At 51.9% G+C, this 18,601-nt stretch overlaps 1 protein-coding gene across 5 annotated transcripts in view; it reads right to left on the bottom strand.

Moving 5' to 3' along the window:
- Positions 1–2,855: 2,855 nt before the first annotated feature.
- TM9SF4 (transmembrane 9 superfamily member 4) overlaps positions 2,856–18,601 on the bottom strand; it is a 53,038-nt gene continuing 37,292 nt past the window's right edge. For all 5 annotated transcript variants that reach the window (XM_042230000.2, XM_042229998.2, XM_042229999.1 and 2 more), the window contains 9 exons: positions 16,134–16,266; positions 15,455–15,536; positions 15,288–15,363; positions 12,433–12,516; positions 10,458–10,633; positions 9,923–9,986; positions 8,614–8,733; positions 7,774–7,863; positions 2,856–4,812 (listed from right to left, as the gene is read on the bottom strand). In XM_042230000.2, coding sequence (XP_042085934.1) covers positions 4,663–4,812; positions 7,774–7,863; positions 8,614–8,733; positions 9,923–9,986; positions 10,458–10,633; positions 12,433–12,516; positions 15,288–15,363; positions 15,455–15,536; positions 16,134–16,266 — 975 coding nt within the window. In that variant the 3' untranslated portion in view covers positions 2,856–4,662. The remainder of the gene's footprint in view (positions 4,813–7,773; positions 7,864–8,613; positions 8,734–9,922; positions 9,987–10,457; positions 10,634–12,432; positions 12,517–15,287; positions 15,364–15,454; positions 15,537–16,133; positions 16,267–18,601) is intronic.

Genomic DNA, 18,601 nt, shown 5'->3' with positions numbered 1-18,601 from the left:
CCCACCTGTCCACCGCAGGTGGGAAAATTACTGTTTGACATGGTGGCTCTGATGGGAGGTTCTATCTGTCTGTGATCTGGGTCCCTGTTCAGAGCTGTTCCTTGCTTGCTACACTCCTGCACATCACTCCCTTTCCACCCCCGACTCCTAGTTCTGTCTGGGTGCCTGCAGTCACAGCCCCTTGCCCCTCCATCGGGTACCGCGCTCCTTATTAGCTAGGGAGCCCTGGTGAATCACACCCGAAAAGGTGTGGGGACGAAAGGGGGCGGGGCGAGCCCCGTAGGAGAAGACCGCGCTTCTCGGCCTCCTGCAGGCGGTCCGCTGGGTCGCTGCCAGCGTTGCCATTCCCTCTCGCGGAATCCGCAGCGTCGCCCCAAGCCCCAAGCCCCCCTCCAGGCTCGGGGCTCCAGCAGGTTATGGCGGACGAGGGTTCGGGTCGGGGCGGGGGGGGGGGGGGGGGGAGGCGCCTGGAAACCGCTGCGCGCCCGGTGCCTGCGTCTGGGGCCCGAGAGGCTGGGGGACGAGGGTACCCAAGACCCCACAGCTCGCCCTGCAGCTGCCCCGCCTCTCCGGGAGCGCCAGGAGGAGGCCTCTGCGGCCACTGACCTGAGCCCGGAAAACCGGCCTTGTCGGGGACGGCGCCCCAGCAACCTGTCGCACAGAAGTGTGGGGGGCTCGAGCTGGAGCCGGTGGGAAGGTCGAGGAAATGACGACTGAGAAGGGCGCCATCTTCATGGAGGAGGCGGAGGTGGGGGGCGTGGGGAAGCAGCCGGTGGGAGATGGGGTGAAGCTGGTGGGGGAGGAGAAGCTAGAGGTGGGAGCGGAGGCGCACGAAGGCCTGGGGCCCCTGAACTTGGTGGCCCAGGTGTGGACCCGCTGGAAGCCGTCAAGTGGGGAGGAGGCCGTGAGTGCCCAGGCAGACAGGGCCTACCTACGCCGGGAGCGCAGCTCTGGGCGCACGCGCCAGCTGTACCTGGTCCCAAGGAGCTACATCATCCAGAATATTTCTGGTTTCTGGGTCACTGCCTTCCTGAGAGGCTAGAGGCCACTATTACAAAGGACATAAGGAAACTGTTGACTGTCTTGATTGTAATAATGGTTTCATGGCGTGTGTATATATGTCAAAACATGGGACTTCCCTGGTGACCCAGTGGTTAAGACTCTGTGCTTCCACTGCAAGGGGCTGTAAGTTTGATCCCTAGTTGGGGAACTACAATCTCATATGCCACACAGCATGACCAAATATATATGTATTTCAACAACATATCAAGTTGTGTAGTTTGCCAATTATAATTTAAAATATAAACAAAGTCTTTTAAAAAGGCAGCTATAGTAATGGTTAGAAGAACGGGTTTTGGAAGCTGGCTTCTTCAGTTGAGTACTACAGCTCTCACCTGCCATGGAATGGCTCAGCAGCCTACCTGTACCACTGGGGCTTGTAACCTCCTCTGTTCAGTTGCTCAGTCATGTCCGACTCTTTGCGACCCCATGAATCATAGCACGCCAGGCCTCCCTGTCCATCACCAACTCCCAGAGTTCACTCAAACTCATGTCCATCGAGTCAGTGATGCCATCCAGCCATCTCATCCTCTGTTGTCCCCTTCTCCTCCTGCCCCCAATCCCTCCCAGCATCAGAGTCAAGGAGACTAATAACAAAACATGCCTCAGAGGATCATATTCAAGATTAAGTGAGCTAACACATGAAAAGTATCCACAGTGTCTAGAACACAGGAAGTATCCCATGAATGGCAACTGCATCTAAAAACTGGTCCAGCATTAAGACTGGGTGGACCTAACAGACAACTACCGTTTTTGTTGCTGTGCATCCCTTACTATGGTGAATCGTTGTTTCCTAATCACCCATTCCACGTGACTTTGGTGGGCAGAAATTCACAATATCCAACATCCTTGGAGTATGCAGCCTGTTAATAGTGCTCAGTCCCCCTAGATGTAGTGATTGGTCCAAGATGTACAAACAGTAATCCCAGCTGGGCCCCTTAGAGACCTTTCCTGGGATTTATCTATGTTGAATATACTAACATAAAGGGAAGTCTTTTTCTTCTGGGCTTTCTTAACTGGCTGATGTAGGCCTTGGACTTCCCTGGTGGCTCAGATGGTAAAGAATCTGCCTGCAATGCAGGAGACCTGGGTTTGATCCCTGGGTTGGGAAGATCCCCTGGAGGAGCACATGGCAACCCACTCCAGTATTCCTGCCTGGAGAATCCCCATGGACAGAGGAGCCTGGTGGGCTATGATCCATGGGGTCACAAAGAGTCAGACACGACTGAGTGAGCACAGCACAATGTAGGCCTAGACTGATCTATGCCATGCTCTGCTGGCCTCCCACAGAGGAAGACTGTTGACAATGGGATAAAATGGTACAGAGAAAAGCAGAGTGACGACAGGGAGAATCTTAAGGCTATCCTTTGTGCCCCTGCATCTATCCAGACCTGAAGCCAAACCACTCTTGTCCTTGATGACTTATGAGCTAATCAGTCCTTGGGGCTTTGAGCAGTGTGACCTGTCCCTACTGCCTGACACTGAAGGAGTCTTACATGACAGGTGACGTGAGTGAGCAGCAAACCATTACAGCTGGGAGTCCTTTAAAAACCAGGCTCACTGCTGCCAACGCTCACACTCACTTGCCATTTCCTACCTGGGGGCCAGAGAGGCGTGCTGAGTGACTCAGTATGGAGGGGCTGGGCAGGTGGGAGAGGCTCTGAACATGCACCAGGCAGAGCGGCAGAAAGCCTGATGGGAGACTGAGCTTTAGGGGAAACCACTCAGCTCAACCCCCTGGGGGAAATCTATGTCACCTCAGACCTGTAACCCTTGCGAGAGTCAAGAGACATGACAACAGGACAATGACATATTTATTTACAATTGGACCAAAAAAAGGCATACAGGCATCTTTTAATTAAAAAAAAATGACGATGATTAAAAAAGTCAGAAAAATTGATGTCTGAACCATTTATGAGGAGTCTGTTTACCCACTCCCCCCACAAAGAGAATCTCTTAGGGAAAAAAATTCAAGATGTGAATGAACAAGACTCCATTATCATACTCTACTGCTTGGGTTCCCTTTCCTCCAACCTGATGCTTGGTGGACGCCGCTTGGTACTGCGGAGTCACTGTGAGGCAAGGTTGAGAAGATCACTGGTTTGACTGGTTGGAGCTGGTGAGGGCTGCCGGGAGAATCTGGGGGTGGGCGTGAGGTGGGTATGTTCCTAGCTTAGCCAGCATCCTGAGCTTTGTCTTGTGGTGGGGGTCCTAATGGGGCTGGAGCAAGGGTGAGTGGCTGTTACTTAAACCCTGACCCCAGGGTGTGTTTGGTCTCTTGCAACTTGAGAGCAAAGGTCTGTGACAGGCAGGGGGGAGGGCAGAGGTTAGGAAGAGGGGGCGCTGATGAAGAAGCCAGGCATCCGTGTCAGCTCCTCTTTCTAACTTAGGCTCCTTGCTTCTTCCTGGGACTCGGGGAAGGAATGACACAACTTACTTTCCACTTTCCTTCTTGCAGGTAGTGTTCTGGGTGTTCCCCAAAGGAGGCAAGAGCTCAGACAGGAAGTGGAAGGGCAGGGTCTGGCTGAAAGAGCTGTGTGGGCACAGGCTGGGGGATGTCAGGGAGAGAATGCCTCTTCTCAGCCACCTGAAGAGGAGACCTGAGGTCTCCAGGCCTTGTCCTGCCCTGGAAGCGGGGGAGGAGAGGGTGTCCCACCAGCACACACCGCAAAGAGCAGCACCCCCCGCCCCCCAACCCAGGAAGGGGCTGAGGAGCAATCTGAGGGGTGAAGACTCTCATCCGGACAGATGCGTGAATGCTTGGTTTGGCTCTTGAAATACTTGGCCCCAGATCCAGGGTTTCTTGGCACGAAAGACAGTTCATTGCAAGTCTCTCCTCTGGTCCAGCAAACTCCGGCTGCTCTGAGCAGGGGCGATTCCTGCTGTCCTGGGGCACTTGGCGCCCAGTACTTCTGGGGGATTTCCTTGGCTCAACCAAGATCTGGGCTTGCTCCCAGTGACAAGATGACCAGAGGCCTGGTGGGGAGCCCTGCTTTGAGTAGCCCTGGGAGGAGGCTAGGGAGGAAGGAATAGGGAGGGGAAGGGGCTGGAAGAGGCTGGTTGGCACTGAGGATGCGAGTCCGGGCTGAGCTGTGCTTTGTCGCGGCATCAATGGCGAGGACGGGCAATGAGAGGCTCAGAAACCTCCCTGAGGCCCCGGTGTTTCCTCTTCCAGTTAGTCGTGGGGTAGCCAACAGCCCTGAGGAACTGAGGTGGAGACAGTGACCAGAACCCAGTGTCTCGGTGGATTTATCCATCCTGGATCCATTTGTTAAAAAAAACTAAGGGAGAAAAACCCCAAACCAAAAATACACCTGAATAAACAGGTCCGAGAGTTCCTGCTGGAGGGAACTTCCCTAGCACTGAAGAAAAACAACCCACAAAAAACTCATCCCCCATAGAACTGCAATAAGATGATGAAGAAAAATGCAAGATTTATCTACAGGCCTTCCCGCCCCCCACGCAGCCCCGGGATCCAGAACACTGTGCCAGGAGTTACATTCCAAACGAGCAGGAGTTGTTTTATTCTACGTGCCTGCAGTTCCCTGTGCGGGGCGGCTTCCTGTCCGTGGATGGAGTGGGCCAGACCATGGTCCACCCCCATCAGTCTATCTTCACAGCAGCGTAGATCTTGCGGACAAACATGTAGGCTGCATAGAAGCCGATGGTGCCCGTGAGGAGCCAGAAGGACAGGACCATGAGGGCCGTGTAGCCAAAGTAGAGGAGAGAGGGAATGAACTCGACGATGTCCAGCTGGGGCGCGAGTGGGGAGAGAAGGGGAACACTCAGTGCCAGCCTGCTGTGGCCACCCAGGTGCCCCCCGACCTTCGCCCAGACCTCGTGGGCAGGCAGTGAGGGGCAAGTGGGGCACACGGCCAGGGTGAACCTTCGTCAGCACCAGGGCCTGTGCTCCGCCCTGCGTGCTCACGACTACTGTGGTGGGTTAGTAACCCATTTTACAGAGGAGCAGGGATTTGAACCTGGAGTCAGAGGCCCAAATCCACTGACTAGGCCATTCCATGTTGGAGTAGGAGTATTCCTGGGGAAGGGCCTGGGAGCTCACTGGGAGATGGGGCTGACCTCAGGGCCCACTGCCAGAATGACGAAGGCAGGAAAGGCCACAGATGTTGCTTCCCCACCCTCCACAGTCCCCAGAACAGTGCAGTGAGACTCGCGGATGGCTGGAACACAGAAGTCGGGGGAGGAGAGAGGCGTTCTCTGACTTTAGGACCAGAGAGTCACCATGAACCTGTCTCAGCCTACGATGCTCTCCGCCTGAAGGCACTCTGTCACTTTTTTTACCATCTCACGGGGAGTCACGGGGAGTTGATCCTGGAGCATCTCAACTCCTTAGCTAAGTTCTCAGACCTGGGCAGCGATGCCAGGGAACCTGTCATGTGGTGGGCTTTACTGTGCCAAGTGGAGCTAATCTGGGACCCTGGTATCAGGACCTGCCTGCCCACCAGGGCCCGAGTGGGGCCTGTTCCAGGGCTCTTGGGCAGACCCATGGTCACAAAATGCCAGGAGTCCACAAGAAAACAATAAGGGTCACTGTTTGAGACCATCTCCCTGAAGTCAAATAGCCACAAATTGGGGGATGAAGGCCATGTCTTCTAGCTCAACCACTCATCTCTCTTTTTATGGGCTTTCTTATGGCTGAAGGTGGGGTGAAGGTGATGGGGGGGACAGAGTAGTGCTAAATCCAGTGGTAAAGCCAGAAAAGGAGTGAGGCAAAAAGGCAGTGCTGGAAAGTTCCTTAGAGTTCAGACAGGCCAAGGCCATCATGTTTCAGACAAGGCTCTCGGGCTGGCTTTAGAGCAGAGAAGAAAGCCTCGGACAGAGGCAGGAAGGGCAGGATGCTGAGCTGTGACCTTTGTGTAGGCGGCTATGGAAGCAGGCTTCACCTGCCCAACACTGGCTTTTATCTCCCTTTTTTCCGGGGTCTTGGATACCCACTCCCTACTCTGTGGTCCTGTTGGGGCTGTCAGTCCAGTACAAAGCCTAAGCTAGTCAATCAGAGTACACCATCCTACTGGACATGAAGAACAGTGAAGGGTGACGTATAACCTGGGCCAATGAGCATCTTCCCTGGGACTGATAACATGAGGACAGAGGAAACACTTTCTTTTATTGGTAGGGCTGCAAAGCTAAAAAGAGACTCTACGGCGGCTACTGGCCATCCTTCTACTTTGTGAAAAGATCTACCTGCAGACTGAAGCCAAGAAAACACACACAGAGCTGAGGTATAAACACAGAGCTCTGATACCATTTAAACTGCTGGATCTAACCAAGCCTGAAGCTGTATTTCAACTTCTTATTAAACTCACATAAGCCAAAACATTCTCTTTTTTTGCTTAAGCCAGCTGGAATTGGGTTTTGGTCACTTTCCATTCAGAAGTTTCTGATAAATAGGGGCTGCAGAGAAGGGAAATTAGATTTGTTTTGCAGGATTCCAGCAATAAGATTGATCTGCAGGTGGAGTTCACAGCGAGGCAGATTTCAGTGTGAATCAAGGAAGACCTTAATAATGATAGGAGCTATCTGAAGAGAATGGGAGCATCAGGAGGGAATGCCCTCAGTCACTGATGTGCTAGAGCAGGGGTCAGCAAGCTTCTTCTTAAAGGGACAGGTTATATTGGGTTGGCCAAAAAGTTCATTCAGATTTTTCTGGAAGACAGTATGGAAAAACCCGATCGAACTTTTTGCCCAAGCCAACAGCTGAGGCCAGTGGTCTCTTGTCAAAACTACAATACTCTGCCGCTGCAGTGTAAAAACAGCCTGGACAACACTGAATGAACAGCCGCCAATAAAACTGTTTACCGCAACAGGGCTGCTGGCCCACAGGCCACCACTGACTGACTCCTTAGCGAGGTGATCCTTTGTTGGGATCGTTGGAGAAGGAGCCAGTCAGGGGATCGGAAGCAGGGATGAAACGCTACACTCACATATCTGGACAGTCCTTTCCAACCTGATGTTTTTGGGAAAGGGAATTCCAAGCTTCACTTGCTTAGCCTATGGCTCTACTTTGGTTTCAGAATACAGCTTCGTTATAAGCAGAGGACTTCTTGCTTTGGAAACCCAAAATACAGTGGCTAAGTCCTAGAGGTGACACAGGGTCCAACCAAAGCGACTCCCAGACTCCCCTCAGCAGCCCATCTGATTTCTGTGTTATGCGCACATCCACCAAACCTGTTGTGGGGATCTATTTGGACTCTTAAGCCACCCTCTGGGGACAGTGAGCTCTGTGAGTACAGCTGAGCTCCTCAATCTGAGTGCTAAAGGCTACTTTAGCAGTTTCTGTTCTCATCTCTTTAACTCTTCTCATTTGCATTTATTCTTTCATGTTATCGTTCTTTTTTCCCGTCTTCGTTTCTTTTTCCTCCCTGTCTTCTTGAGCTGAACACTGTGTCACCTTACGCCCTCTTAAAAGCACTGTGAGGTGATACACTTCCTTTTAGCTCCGCTTTGGTTGTTGTCTCACAGGTTCTCCATACAACATTCTCATTGTCGTCTATCCTGAAGGCTTCTGTCACCCAACATATTCTCTTTCCAAAAAGATTCTGTTCTATGAGCAGGAACAGTTCTAGAATGACCTTGGTCCTCCCCAATCTTGGTAGAAAAGTAAGATTTAGACACTAGAGGTTTTTCCCCAGCACCCCCTCCCTACAGTCCTGCCCTGAAAGGGCAAAGGGGCTCCCTCATGCAGGGTGGTACCTTGTTAACAAAGTAAAAGATGGCATAGACCAGGACATAGAATGCAGATCCCCCGGAGACTAGGAAATTCCTCCACCACCAGCGGTAATCCTGAGAAGGAAACAGAAGGGTCACTGCTGTCTCCAGGCCGAATCTCTTCCCCAAGTTTCACAGCTGCCTGAGGAGCTTAAAGACCCTGTCTAAGGATGGTAATATCTGGGGTCATGTGAAGGTTTTATGCCTTGACTGTGATGGTGGTTACACAACCACATGCATTTCTAAAAACTTACACAACTACAGACTAAACAGGGTGAACATTACTGTCAATAAATTACATCTCAATTTAAAAAATCAACAACAAAAGAACAGTATTAACATTAGCATTTCGTGAGCAAACGTTCACCACATGCCACGTCCTGTTCTAGGTGCTTATTGTGAATCAGCTCAGAGTTCATGAAGCAGCCCTCTGAGTTAGGTCTGGAAGGCACACAGAGGTTAAATGATTGCCAAGAGCTATGGGAGGAGCCAGGGTTTCAGCTCAGGCTGTCCCAGAGACCTGGCTTTGCTCACTCTGCCAAGAGCTAGTCCCCAGATGGAGGGCAGGTTACCCAAACGGCGCTAGCTGTTGAAGAAATCCCTACTGGAGTGGACTCAGTACTCACAAGTACTGTCATGAGGTCGTGGTGACCTCCACCCACAACGAGTCTACAGCTGAACAAGTGGAAGCTTGGCAAGGGGAAGTGACGCACTTGCCCATGGCCTCAGAAGACATGGAACCACGTGGGAAACCCAGTTTCCCTGACCCATTTGATGCTGGCCCCAGCTCCCCCGACCCCCAAGTGCTGGCCACATTCCCCTCACCTCTGCACACAGCTGGAAGTACACCATGACAATGCTGATCTGTGAACAGGACACCACCAGGATGATGAAGACAAGGAACAGGAAGCCAAAAAGGTAATAGAACTGATTCTCCCAGATTGCCTGCGGATACATCAGAGCCGGCCTTCAGTGAGCCCGCCCCCTGCCCCGCAGCCCTTGCCTGTGCTCGGGAACTCCATCCCTCGGTCGGGACTGGCAGGAATGGAGAACCATCATGACACCACTGGGGCCTGTGGTCCTGGCTTGTGCCTGGCCTGGTCTCTCCTCTCTGGAGCAAAGGGTGAGCCAGGCTGTCCCTAGGGAGGGGCTGGGGCATGGCTGATCCTACCATGGGTGGGCCCTAGCCTGAACTCAGCAGCTTGTGGAAAATAACAAATCCCACCCCAATCAAAATTACACAGCAGCCACCACTACCTGGGGTGGCTCACCACGTGCCAGGCACAATGCTGCATGCTTTATGCACAACTCCGCATGTCAGCCTGTGAAAGGGTGGCCTTTTGCAGTGAAGGAGTCAAGGTTCAGAGAGGTCAGTGACTGGCCTGGGGTCACACAAACAGAATAGAGGTGGCCCCCTTGGGCAGGCAGCCAACCCATCCCAGGCAGGGCTGGGTGGGCGAGGGCGTATCAGCTGGGCAAGCTGGGCCACTCCAGAGGTGTGGTTGCTTGTCCAGCATTGACTTAGGGCAAAGTCCTCTCTCTGTGCTGGACACCGAGCTGGGTCAGCTGGCCTTAGATGGCTCTGAAGAACCCTTCTGCCAGCTTTCATCTGGGCAGGCCTGAGAGAGGAGCAGTAATCATTAAAATAGCAGCTCTGAGTTAAGAAGCATTTCCTGAATGTCAAGCACTGTGCCTTCTGCAGACATTATCATGTTCCAGCCTCATGATGATCCTGAGAATTAAGCATCGTTTCCCACATTTTCCTAGCAGTTCTGAGTAACTGAGACAGGTAAAGACACGTGCAGACCCAGAAATCACAACAGATGCAACAATGCTATTAATAAAGGTGGTGACTAATGGCAATATTGCTAACACAGCCAAAGCAGCTTCTAGAAATTTCACTGAGCCCCTCCCACATCAGACCCCGTACACATGGCACATCTCACTTAACCTTCCAAGCCGTCATGAGAGGCAGGACCGTTACTGTATTTTAGGGTGAAGAATGGGGGCTAAGAGAAGTTAAAATTTCTGTCTGAAATTTCACAGGCAGTAGGTGGCAGAGCACCGAGCAGAGGGGTGGGGACAAGGCTGGTGCGGGTGAAGGTGAGGGGTGGGAGCAGGCAGCAGTACTCACACTGAAGATGAAGAAAAGCTCGATGAACATGGCACCAAAGGGCAGGATCCCAGCCATTAGAATACTGCAGAGAACGGGAGGGTTAACACTGCTGGGAGACCTGGGCCACTGGAAGCTCCGGGCTCCCTCCTGAGCCAGTGAGAACAAGAGTGCTGACACTCGGGGTAGGTCTAGTGCTTCCAGCTGCTTTTGTGTCACTACAGTCACTCAAGAGGCGTGCCTCGTTCTCCCCGTTTAGAGATGGGGAGCTGCAGTGCAGAAGGGGCGTGGCCTGCCCGAGGTCCCAGGCAGTCGCAACCTGTCACCCTGCACCTTTCCACCCCACCCCTCACCCCTGGCCAACACCTAGTCTGGCTACAACTTGGTCCTCTCTATCTTGGAGTGAAGCTGAGCTCTTACGCAGTCTAGAGCCAGCCACAGTGCAGCCCCTGCCGGGAAGGATGCCCTCGTCCACGTCTTCCCGAGGAGACGGCTCTGGGAAGTGTCAGCCTTGTGGACCCCAGAAGCCCCCACCTGGCCCCTGCTGGAGACTCACCCCACGAATCGGTTCATGTACCACCGCTGCTCGGGGATCTGCCGGGGAATCTGGTTGGTGCGCACGGGGTTGTCATATGGCTGCTTACGGAAGCCGAAGTAGTAACCCAGGTAGACGAGAGGCAGGGAGATCCCAAACCACATACAGAGCAGGGCCACCATGGTGGGAAAGGGCACCTGTGGGCACAGCGCTGTGAGGCTCCACGAGCCCTGACGCCCAGGCCAGGGCCGTGCAGTGGGGATGGGGACCGTTTGGGTCCCAGGGCAGGAAGGGCTCAGCAGGACACCACGAGGGGGAAGCTTCTACAGACACACCCCACACAGGGCTCCTGGCCAGACCACCCTGGGGTGGACCCCAGCCCTGGGAAAACTGGAGGGCAGACGGAGGGCCAGCTGAGCCACGAAGTAAAGAAGGAACCACGGAATCCCAGAGGAGCTTGTCACCAGGGAGGATGTGGGGAGAGAACAAGGGAGGGCCTGAGAACCGGAAGGGGAGATGAAGGGCCAGAATAAAGGGAAATTACATGTGCTACGTTGAGTGGAAAAAAAACCAGAAGTACACAAATAGTGTGTTTCCAATTTTGTTCAATGAAAACACCACACTATACCACTAAGTGAAAAGCTGGATCTCAAACTATATGTACAGGACTCCATTTTAATGAAAATACCCCAATAATTAAATATGCATATACGCCCAGAGACGCCTATGACAAAAAGTTAACAGCACTTCCTCAGATGGGGTAGGGGGCATTGCAATTGATTTTTCATTTTCTTCTTGAATCCCCATTTGCAGTCTTACATTTTTCATGCAAAATGAAAGAAATAAATTAATATCTGAAAAGTATTTAGAACAAAACTTATTCCAAAATAAGCACTATATGTTTGTTATTATTTTATAATTTTACAATTACATTATTCCATTTTAAATACATCTAAAAAGAGGTTGAGATGAGACAGAGGATGAGATGGTTGGATGGCATCACTGACTCAATGGACATGAGTTTGAGCAAACTCTGGGAGATAGTGGAAAACAGGGAAGCCTGGCATGCTGCAGTTTACGGGGTCGCAAAGAGTCGGATGTGACTTAGTGACTGAACAACAAAAAGAGGTTAGAAGACTGCAAAAATAGGAAATTCCCTGGCTAGGACTCTGCGCTTCCACTGCAGAGGGCATAGGTTTGATCCCTGGTTAGAGAACTAAGATCCTGCAAGCCACACAGTGCAATCAAAGAAAAAGAAAAAAAAAGACTGAAAAAGCATATTAAAGATCTACATTAACTTTTCTGTACTTTCCAAAATTTCTACAATGAGGGTTTATGGCGAGCAGCTGGTAATTGGGAGGAAAATGTTAAGAGAGAGAAGGGAGACAGGTATAAAAAAGAGGAAGTGAGAGGAAGAGCAGGACCCGGTCTTTCCTGAGGGCAGCTCCCTGGACCGCTGGGAAGAACCCAATACTCCACAGCCTGGACTGTGGGCCCCACCCAAGGCCCTTCAATGGGTACCTCAGTGAGAGGGAAGGAGTTCCCTCCACTGAGGCTGGGATGGCAAATGCCTACCCCACCTCTCCTGCAGCTCATCAATTAATAAGACCATCTCCCCATCTCCAACTGAGTCTGCAGTCCTCATATGGGGGCTGGCAGGGACATGATGAGGAGAGCCTTGTTTTGGGATCCTGACCTCACCAAGTCACACCAGGCAGCTTTCCCTTGGTTGAGACAAGGGAAATTCCCCAGTTGGCCCCTGGACTGTGGAAAGCTCCTTTTAGAGAAGTGAGCTTTAGGCAGCTGTCTGAAAAGAGTCCATGGGAGGGTCAGGGCAGATGGATGCACAGGGCTGGGGAAACCCTGGCCAGCCCTCAGCCCCCAGGGCTGGGAACAGACCTCTGGGGACTCAGAAAAGGGAAGGAAATAGCAGGAAGTCACCTGCGGGTATGGGTCTGAGCACAGCTGGCCCTCCCTGGCTGGGGAGGGCACTTACCGCTCCTGACGAGTGCTTTCCCCAGATGAAGCAATTCAATACGAAGCAGATGCCAAAAACCACGCCAGGATACAGTGTTGCTGTCTGGAAGGGAGAGACACCAGGCTGGGGAGCTGCGTCTAGGGGGGCTCTCAACTGCTCCCTAGTTGGGGCACCCAGACTAGAGGTTCCCAAGCCCTCCTGTCCTGGAGGACTCAGCACCAAGATAATCCCTTCCAGAAAGCACTCCCTGACCTCTAGTCTACGCGGGCCTCCCACTCTGTCCTTTTAGATCCCTGGACTGCTCCTCCCTTGCCCTCATTCAAGTTTGTGGTCTCATGCTGTTGTGACCCTCACAGACGTGAGGTCTTGGGAGGACCGTGTCCTGTTCAGTGATGTGCTCCCAGCACTCAGAGCACAGTGTGCTCAGTAAGCATTTGTTGAATAGGAATGACCAGATAAAGCTTTCACTAAACACGGTGGTCTGTACCTCAACCCAAACCGTCTAGAGTGGTGGGGAAGCTTTAATTGTCTTAAGGGTGGCAGGTGCTGGCCTCCAAGTGCATGATCTCACCTAACCCTCACTACAGGCCTAGATGGGAAGTACCACCACTATCTCTTTTTAAGAAGAGGACACTGAGGCCCAGCGATGTTAGATAACCTCCATGCCGACTTCACACAGTCAGCTAAGGGTGCAACAGAGGTTCAGACTGTCGGCTGTCTGACTGCAGAGGTCCCACTTCTGACACCCTGTGGGGCAGTCTATCCCGTCGGGATCTCCGGGGCTGGGGCTCAGGCCCAGTGGACCAAAGCTCTAGACTCACAGTGGAGCCTCCTTCACTACTGTGGCTGTCCGAGCACCCAAGAGAGGCGCCCGCCACGATGCCTGAGGCACCCTGCAATCTGGTGCTCAGCCTCATGGCCAGTTTTATCTGTCTCTGGCCCGTAGCCTCCCACACTCACTGACGGGCCCCTGCCCCTCCACGTCTCTGACTCTGGCCCTTTATCAAAGGCACAGTTAATAGCATCTCAGGTGTCCGCTTCCTGAACGTCAGTGCTGCACTGGTGACCTGCCATGTGCGTCTCCTTGCATCCACACAACAACCTGGAGACACCAGCCCCCCGTGGACAGATGAGGAAACCAAGGCTCAGAGAGCTGGCCAAGGTTACCAACCAAGGAGACAACTGGGCCAGGACTGGGATCCAGGAGATTCCAGAACTTGAGGCTGCCCTGCTGGCTGCTTCCATCCAGTGGAAACTCTCCTCTCCAAGGCCCAGCTCAAATGTCACTTCCTCCTTCCTGTCTGTCCTGGTTTATTCTGCTGTGTAGCAAGGAATTCCTTGTCTGTCCTCCTGGCTGAAATTTATGGACTGGCCACTGTGCTAGATATGAGGAAGAACAGGGAAGAAGTTCAGATCCACAAATGGAGAACACCACATGTGGCACTCATAGGCACAAGGCTTTGCCCCGGCCCCTCTGGGGTGCCAAGGAGGACACTGAGGTCAGAATCGGGGGAGGAGGAGGGAGCTAAGACTTAACCACCCACACAGGTGCCAGAGGAGAGGTATGGTCGTACACCTGCATGACTGCAGCAGAGGCCCGCCTGGGAAGGGAGGCAGCGCTCCACACCAGAGACGGGTCACAAGCTTGCAGAGAAACTGGGGAGGTCTAGCATAGCCAAGGTCCGTGATAAAGGCAAAGACACCTGAATGTGGCCAAGAGTCCTGGGGATGGAGGTGGGAAGGAATTCATGCACTAGTTGGCAGGAGAACCATCCACACTTGGTGGATGAGGGGAGGCGGGGGGTCATAGGATAGGAGGAGGAAAGGGAGCCACCCCGGTGTCTGCCTTGGGGCCTGGGTGGATGCTAGCAGACAGGGTTTGTGCTGGGACCCACCCAGGGAGACTTGGAGGCTATCTGGTGGGAGACTTCATCAGGGAAGTCTCACCAGGGGAGAAGAGGGCTGGGTTTTACAGTTCTAAAGACCCCTGACTCTCAGTACACAGCGGCCCAAGGAAGACATCTGATGCATCGAGCATTCATAGTAGCCCGAGAAAAACACACGATGCATGACGAACTCAGGAAACTTTTTTGATCTTTCCAGAACAACTGAAGGCTCTTCCATACTGAGGGCTTACCAAGTGCCAGGGTATTAGCCAGAGTTGGGCTAGCCTGAGTTCCCCTGAGTTTTTGAAAGTTGTGAGAATGGTTTCAGAAGGCTGGGTCTAGAGGCTTTTCCCAGTTTGGCACCAGGGGTTTCCCTGGTCCTCTAAGGGCTCACTTGCTCTAGGAGAAGGGGCTTAGGACTCCTAGGTGTCCTCCTATCTCCCAGGTGTTCTCCTCTTTTCTGCTGCCAAGAATTCTCCTCACCACCAGGACAGCGATCGTCAGGAGCTGACCTTACTCCAGAGGAACGGCGGCACCAAGTCTGGCAAGCAGGCTGACGGTGACGTGGGGCCCGGCCTCTCCCGCCTGTGGCAGGTAATTCTCTCTTTACTCTGCTGGGCAAGGTGTTCTCCCAGCAGCCCTGCTGATCAGGTTTTGACCTTAAACTTTTGACACCTGGGCTTGGTGCCTAACTCCTATTATTCTGAATCCCCTATTCCTATTTGTTCTTGAGCCATGGGACAACGCAGGCTAAAAGTCACCTTATTTCAATTCCCTCTTTTCATCGATGTGGCAACTAAGGCCTTCAGAGGTAAGCACCCATGGGTGAAGTGAGAGCCCAGGGCTCCTCCTTGGGTGCACCCCTCCCATCCCTCATGCTGCTGCCCAGCCTCTGGCCTTGAACACCCCCCAGGACTGCTCCCAAGGAGCCCAGGAGGAAGCGCCTCAGCTCCCCACCAGCACAGGGAGGTGGTTTGGGACACTTACACAGAAGGCCCCTTTCTTCCACCGATGGCCCTTCAGAGTGCGGTACAGACGGCCGGCTGAAAATCCACCAAACACCCTGTGGGAAATGGCAGGGGTCCACAGCAAGGAGACCTGTTAGCTGAAGCGGAGGCCACCCGAGTCAGCCCCGAGCCCCCCAGCACACCTACCCCATGAACATGAAGAGGAAGCAGGCGGTGGTCATGAGTGCTCCCCGGCTGGAGGGTGACAGCATCCCCAGCATGGCCACAACTGAGGAGGGGGCGGGAGAGGGAGCGTCAGGGCCTCCGGCCCGAGCACCGCGTCCCGCTGGCTGACAGGGCCCCGGCGCAGGGGAGGCGGGACGAGGCTCCCTTCTCCCTCCGCCCTCCTCTCTACAGGAGAAGACTGGGTCTGAGCTGGGGTTCAGCGGGGTGCAGCAGTTATCATACATCAGCAAAAAAAGAAAAGTAGGCAGACTGACTTCAGCACTGCCTATAGCCACTATATAATCATTTTGGGGGGTGTTTTCTGAGAAAAGAGACCTGATTCCAGTCTAATCCTGGCGTGGAAAGATGTAGGTCATATAATGCCTAGCTGCAAAAGGAGGCCAACCTCCCCGTGCTGATCTGTGGCTTCACTGGCAGTGTGGCTGTGCGGGGGCCTATGGATGGTGCTGGCAAGATCTGAGGAGCAAAGCACTGGGGCCTGTGGCTGAGAGGAGCAGCCCTTCTGCTGGGACAGATGCTTCTGTCTTGCCCAGAGATGCTGACAAGTCCCTCTGCCCCAGGAAGGGAAGCCCACTCCTCTCTCGGACTCAGGCCTGTGCTGTTCCCCCCACCCGACCCCAGCCCGGCAAGGCCCACTCACAGATGACGATGAGGATCATACAGAAGAGCTGAATGCCCGAGCCCAGCAGGGAGCTGAGGATCATGGGGTACTGGGGGGGCCTGAAGACGTCACCGTGCACCAGCTTCCAGCCAGACTCTTCCATGGTGTCTTCCTGCAGCAAAGCGCCAGAGAGTAAGGTTCTTCCTGGGCTCCAAGGAGGCAGCTCCTGCAGGGACCACCCCTAGGACCCACATCCTCTGATCGGGGTTGAGGGTGCCTCAGATGTGTCAACCAGCTCCACTCTTACACAGGAGTGTGAGTGAGAAAGTACTTCTCAGAGAACTGTCACATGGGGAAAGGAGGCCACTAACGTGAGCAGACAGCCATATGAAAGGAAAATTTCCTCCCCACATGCCACAAACCTACTGCATGAAAAAATAATGTAAACCAACACACTAAAACACTGTGATAGTTTTGAGTGGTATATTTACAAGTTTTTTTTTTTTTTTTACTGATTATAAAAATGATATAAACACATCTTATTTTACTGTGCTTCATTTTACAGCACTTCACAGATACTGTAATTTTTACAAATCGAAGGTCTGTAGCAACTTGCATCAAGCCAAGTCTACCGGCACTATTTTTCCAAAAGCATTTCCTCCCTTCATGTCTCTGCATCACACTTTAGTAACTCTTGCAATATTTCAAAACTTTTCATTATTATTATATTTGCTATAGTGATCTATTCTCAATAATCTTTTTTTTTTTCTAATTATTAGTTAGCAGCACCAAGTCTTAGCTGTGGCACACAGGTTGCAGCACACAGGATCTTTAGTTGTAGCATGTGGGATCTAGTTCCCTGACCAGGGATGGAACCTGGGCTCCCTGCATTGGGAGCATGGAGTCCCAGCCACTAGACCACTGAGGATCAGTGATCTTTGATATTACTACTGCAATGGTTTGAGGCTGCCATAAACTGTACCCATAAAGATGGCAAACAAACAATAAACGTATGGTCTGAATGCTCCATCTCTCTCCCTCTTCTTCAGCTTCCCTATTCCCCAAGGCATAATATTGACATTAGGCCAATTAATAACCCTACAATGGCCTCTAAATGTGTAAGTAAGAGGAAGCGTTACATGTCTCTCACTTTAAATCAAAAGCTAGAAATGATTAAGCTTAGAGAGGAAAGTCTGTCAAAGGCTCAGACAGGCCAAAAACTAGACCACTTGCACAAAATATTCAGCCAAGTTGTGAAAGCAAAAGAAAAGTTCTTCAAGGAAATTAAAAGTGCAACTCTGGCAAATATAGGAATAAGAAAGCAAAGCAGTCTTATAGCTATTATGGAGAAAGTCTGAGTGGTCTGGAGAGATCAACCCAGCCATAAGATCCCATTAAGCCAAAGCCTCATCCAGAGCAAGGCCCAACCCTCTTTAATTGTGTGAAGGGTGAGACAGGTGACGAAGCTGCAGAAGAAAAGTCTGAAGTTAGCAGAGGTTCGTTCATGAGGTTTAAGGAGAGAAGCCCATCTCTATAACACAGAAGTGCAAAGTGAAGCAGCAAGTGATGATGGAGAAGCTGCAGCGAGTTATCCAGAAGATCTAGCTACATTAACAGTGGCTGCACTGAACAGACTTTCAATATAGACAAAACAGCCTCTGACTGGAAGAAGATGCCACCTCTGACTTTCATAGCTAGAGAGAAGTCAAGCCTGGCTTCAAAGGACAGCCTGACTCTCTGTTACAGGTTCATGTAGCTGGTGACTTTAAGTTGAAGCCAGTGCTCATTTACCAATCCGAAAATCCAGAGGCCTTGAAGAAGTACGTTAAATCCACTCTGTCTAGATGACAGCACGTCTATTTACAACGTGGTTTACTGAATACTTTAAGCCCACTGTAGAGACCTACTGCTCAGAAAAAAAAAAAAAAAAAGACTCCTTTCAAAGTATTACTGCTCATCGACAAAGTACTTGATCACCCAGGAGCTCTGCTGGAGATGTACAATGAGATTAATGTTATCTTCATGCCCGCTAACACCCATTCTGCAGCCCATGGGTGAAGGCATTGTTTTGACTTTGCAGTCTTATTTAAGAAACATATTTCATTACGCTGCTATAAGACAGTGTGATTCCTCTGATGGATCTGGGCAAAGTAAATTGAAAACCTTCTGGAAAGGATTCACCATTCTAATGCTGTTGGTTTTTTGTTTTTGTTTTGCTAAACTGCACCGTGTGGAATCTTAGTTCCCCAACAAGAGATTGAACCTGCGCACCCTGCACTGGAAGCACGGAGTCTTAACCCCTGGACCACCAGGGAAGTCCCAGGATTCATCATTCTAGATGCCATTAAGTGATTCACAGGAAGAGGTCAAAATATGAACATTAACAGAAGTATTGATGAAGTTGATTCCAAGCTTCGTGGATGAAATTGTGAGGTTCAAGGTTTCAGAAGTGACTGCAGATGCAGTGAAAGCAGCAAGAGAACTAGAATTACGAGTGGAGCCTAAAG

The sequence above is a fragment of the Ovis aries genome, chromosome 13, assembly GCF_016772045.2.
Source record: "Ovis aries strain OAR_USU_Benz2616 breed Rambouillet chromosome 13, ARS-UI_Ramb_v3.0, whole genome shotgun sequence".
Classification (NCBI taxonomy): domain Eukaryota; kingdom Metazoa; phylum Chordata; class Mammalia; order Artiodactyla; family Bovidae; genus Ovis; species Ovis aries.
This window is presented reverse-complemented; position numbering and strand designations above follow the sequence as displayed.